Source organism: Phragmites australis, chromosome 18 (assembly GCF_958298935.1).
Source record: "Phragmites australis chromosome 18, lpPhrAust1.1, whole genome shotgun sequence".
Taxonomy (NCBI): Eukaryota; Viridiplantae; Streptophyta; class Magnoliopsida; order Poales; family Poaceae; genus Phragmites; species Phragmites australis.
In genome coordinates, this window is record NC_084938.1 from 26,469,865 (window position 1) to 26,472,572 (window position 2,708).

General features: G+C 43.7%; 1 protein-coding gene across 1 annotated transcript; it reads left to right on the plus strand.

Moving 5' to 3' along the window:
- The first annotated feature begins 205 nt into the window (after positions 1–205).
- LOC133899645 (large ribosomal subunit protein eL32z-like) lies at positions 206–2,438 on the plus strand. Its single transcript, XM_062340673.1, has 4 exons — positions 206–336; positions 446–537; positions 1,838–2,019; positions 2,111–2,438. The coding sequence occupies exons 2-4, from the start codon at positions 448–450 to the stop codon at positions 2,238–2,240; spliced, it is 402 nt and encodes a 133-aa protein (XP_062196657.1). The 5' UTR covers positions 206–336; positions 446–447; the 3' UTR covers positions 2,241–2,438.
- The last annotated feature ends 270 nt before the right edge of the window (positions 2,439–2,708 follow it).

The following is a 2,708-nucleotide window of genomic DNA, read 5'->3' on the forward strand; positions in this document are numbered from 1 at the left end:
GTAAAAGTAAAAAACTTCTGAAATGATGTAGTATTTGGGCCGGGGACCTTGGGTTCGGCCTGAACCAAAGGGGAGCCTATTTCGAGCAGATCCAGCCCAGTAATTCATTCGCTAAAACAAAAAAGGAGCCCATTTCAAGCAGATCAAGGTCAATCCCACCGTCCGGTAACTGCCGAGATATCACAGCCGTCCGTCTCATCAGCGTCCTCACTCTAGGGTTTTAGCCGTATAAGAACCCCCTCGCCAACCACCTGACGCCGCCTCCGCCGCCTCGTGCCTCCCCCTTTTCCGTCCCCCCTCCCCGCTGCCTCTTGGTTGGTGCGCTCCGATCCTAAGGTGCCTCCTCGTGGGCGAAAGTTTCCGTTGGTTTCTTGCTTCTGATCTCGTCGACCTCATCTCACGTTTGCGTTTTGTCGCTATTGTTTCTTGGTGATTGATGTTGCAGAGATGGCGGTGCCGCTGCTGGTGCAGAAGATTGTGAAGAAGCGGGTCAAGCAGTTCAAGAGGCCTCACATCGACCGCTACAAGTGCCTCAAGGTGAGAAGCTTTTACCTCTGTTGTTTTCTGAAATGGACTCTTTCGCCGTATTCCGCGTTCTTGGCTTGCAGGATATGTGCATAGTTGCAGTCATAGTGCCTAGCGCACTGCTGTTCTTGAGTTGCCTCGGTTGTAGTTCACTGTTTAGTTTAGCATCGGATGGATGGATGCCTTATTTATCCTGAGGAAGTGTTCTTTTATGAATTCATGCGCTGATTCACTTCTTATCAAGATGCACCCTGGTAACGTTTGTAAGTAGCTCAGATGAAGTAGTCTACTGAAACAGTATGATGAAACTTGGTTGCAACACATTTGTGTTAGTGCTTTAGATTTCTAATGAATTTTTGGAATCAATGGTGCAGTGCTCTAAACCGAAGCAGTGCTCTTTTTGTTGGGTGGAGGAAGTGTATAAGTTTAGGGTACCATGGTTATTTATCAAGCAGTATGGATATTCGAATTGGGGCAAGCTTTTTTTTTGGGATGTGCAATCAAATTAATCCATTTGCTTGGTATCATTGACTTGAATAGTTTCTATCAGTCTTGCATTTTGAAGTAGGATTAGATAAAAACACGTCTATTACCTTAGGCTATCTACTGGAAGACTGTTATTTCGTGATAATTTGGTGCCTTGCTCCCAATGATGCGGTTCACTCATTTATATGCACAATGAGTCATGGGTTCATAAATTGGCATTTTATAATACAGCTCCTCTTTTGACAGTATTACACTTCTATGAAAATTTGATGTAGTTATATTAATGAATGCTGAATTACTATGGTTTGTGGTTTTGATTCTGAATGTGCTTATTTAGGCATTAGCAAATTGATCTTTGGCTGAATACATGATTACTGTTGTCATGAGGGAGATTTCAACTTTAGTACTTTTAAAATTGGGGATCACTTCATTGGTACTGAATAACAATTTATTCTGTCCAATTACCTCACTTCTAATCCTGTATTTTAGCTCACATGGCAATAATGAAGCCACTTTGAATGCTGGTTAAATGTCTTGTGGAGTTTGAATCTATTTCAATTGTTAGTGTCTTTGATTATGGTGTTGGCTTCAGTTTGTAGACCATCCTTGCTCTAGCTCAAATAAGAATATTTACTTGCTATGCTCCGCGAAGATTTTTTTGCCCTGTTGAACTTGGGTTTTCTTACTGTCCAGATGGATGTATTCTGAGTTTAGGTCACCACTTGTGTTAAGAGTTTACTCTCCCCGATACTCACTATATTAACAAAATTTGCCATTTGGCATGTTTGCAAGTTCTAATTTCCCCCTCTTTTGATTCTCTTTGCAGCCAAGCTGGCGCAGGCCCAAGGGTATTGACTCCCGTGTGAGGAGGAAGTTCAAGGGATGCACCTTGATGCCCAACATTGGGTACGGCTCTGACAAGAAGACCAGGCACTACCTTCCCAACAAGTTCAAGAAGTTTGTGGTGCACAACGTATCCGAGCTGGAGCTGCTCATGATGCACAACAGGTACGTGCTAACCAAAGCTGATTGCTGTTGGCAACACTACTTGCATTGCGAGGTCTTTACTGATGCAACGCTGCCCCTCAATTACATACAGGACCTACTGCGCCGAGATCGCCCACAACGTCTCCACGAAGAAGCGCAAGGAGATCGTGGAGCGTGCCGCCCAGCTCGACATCGTGGTCACCAACAAGCTTGCCAGGCTCCGTAGCCAGGAGGACGAGTAGGCTGTTCGTCAGTGCGATGTCTTGGTCCTTTACATCTGTAGGAAACTACTCTACTTCCCGTCGTGTTACTACCGAGGATATCTGTTATGCCGACCTTTTTGGTACCAGTAGCGACTCAAATGTGGCAAATTATACTGCTACCGCACATCAAGTTTTCTGCATTGACAATTTACAATGGTTTCATTGGTTGTACCTTTATTCGTGGCATGCTATTGGCAATTGATTGGTATGTCATCGGCAAGATCTGTTCTTGTGAGCAATTCCCGTTAGCTGTGCCGTTTTCCCTTCCATAAAGGAATATCTCATATGTTCCTAAGGCGCAGTTTACAAATATGATGCTCTAGTACTCCGCAAAAGGAATATCTCATATGTTCTTAAAGGAATATAAATCCTTCTGTTTCACGTGTTTCTCAGCAATAGGAATATCTTCATATGTTCCAAATGGGCATTTTACAAATATGGCGCAAT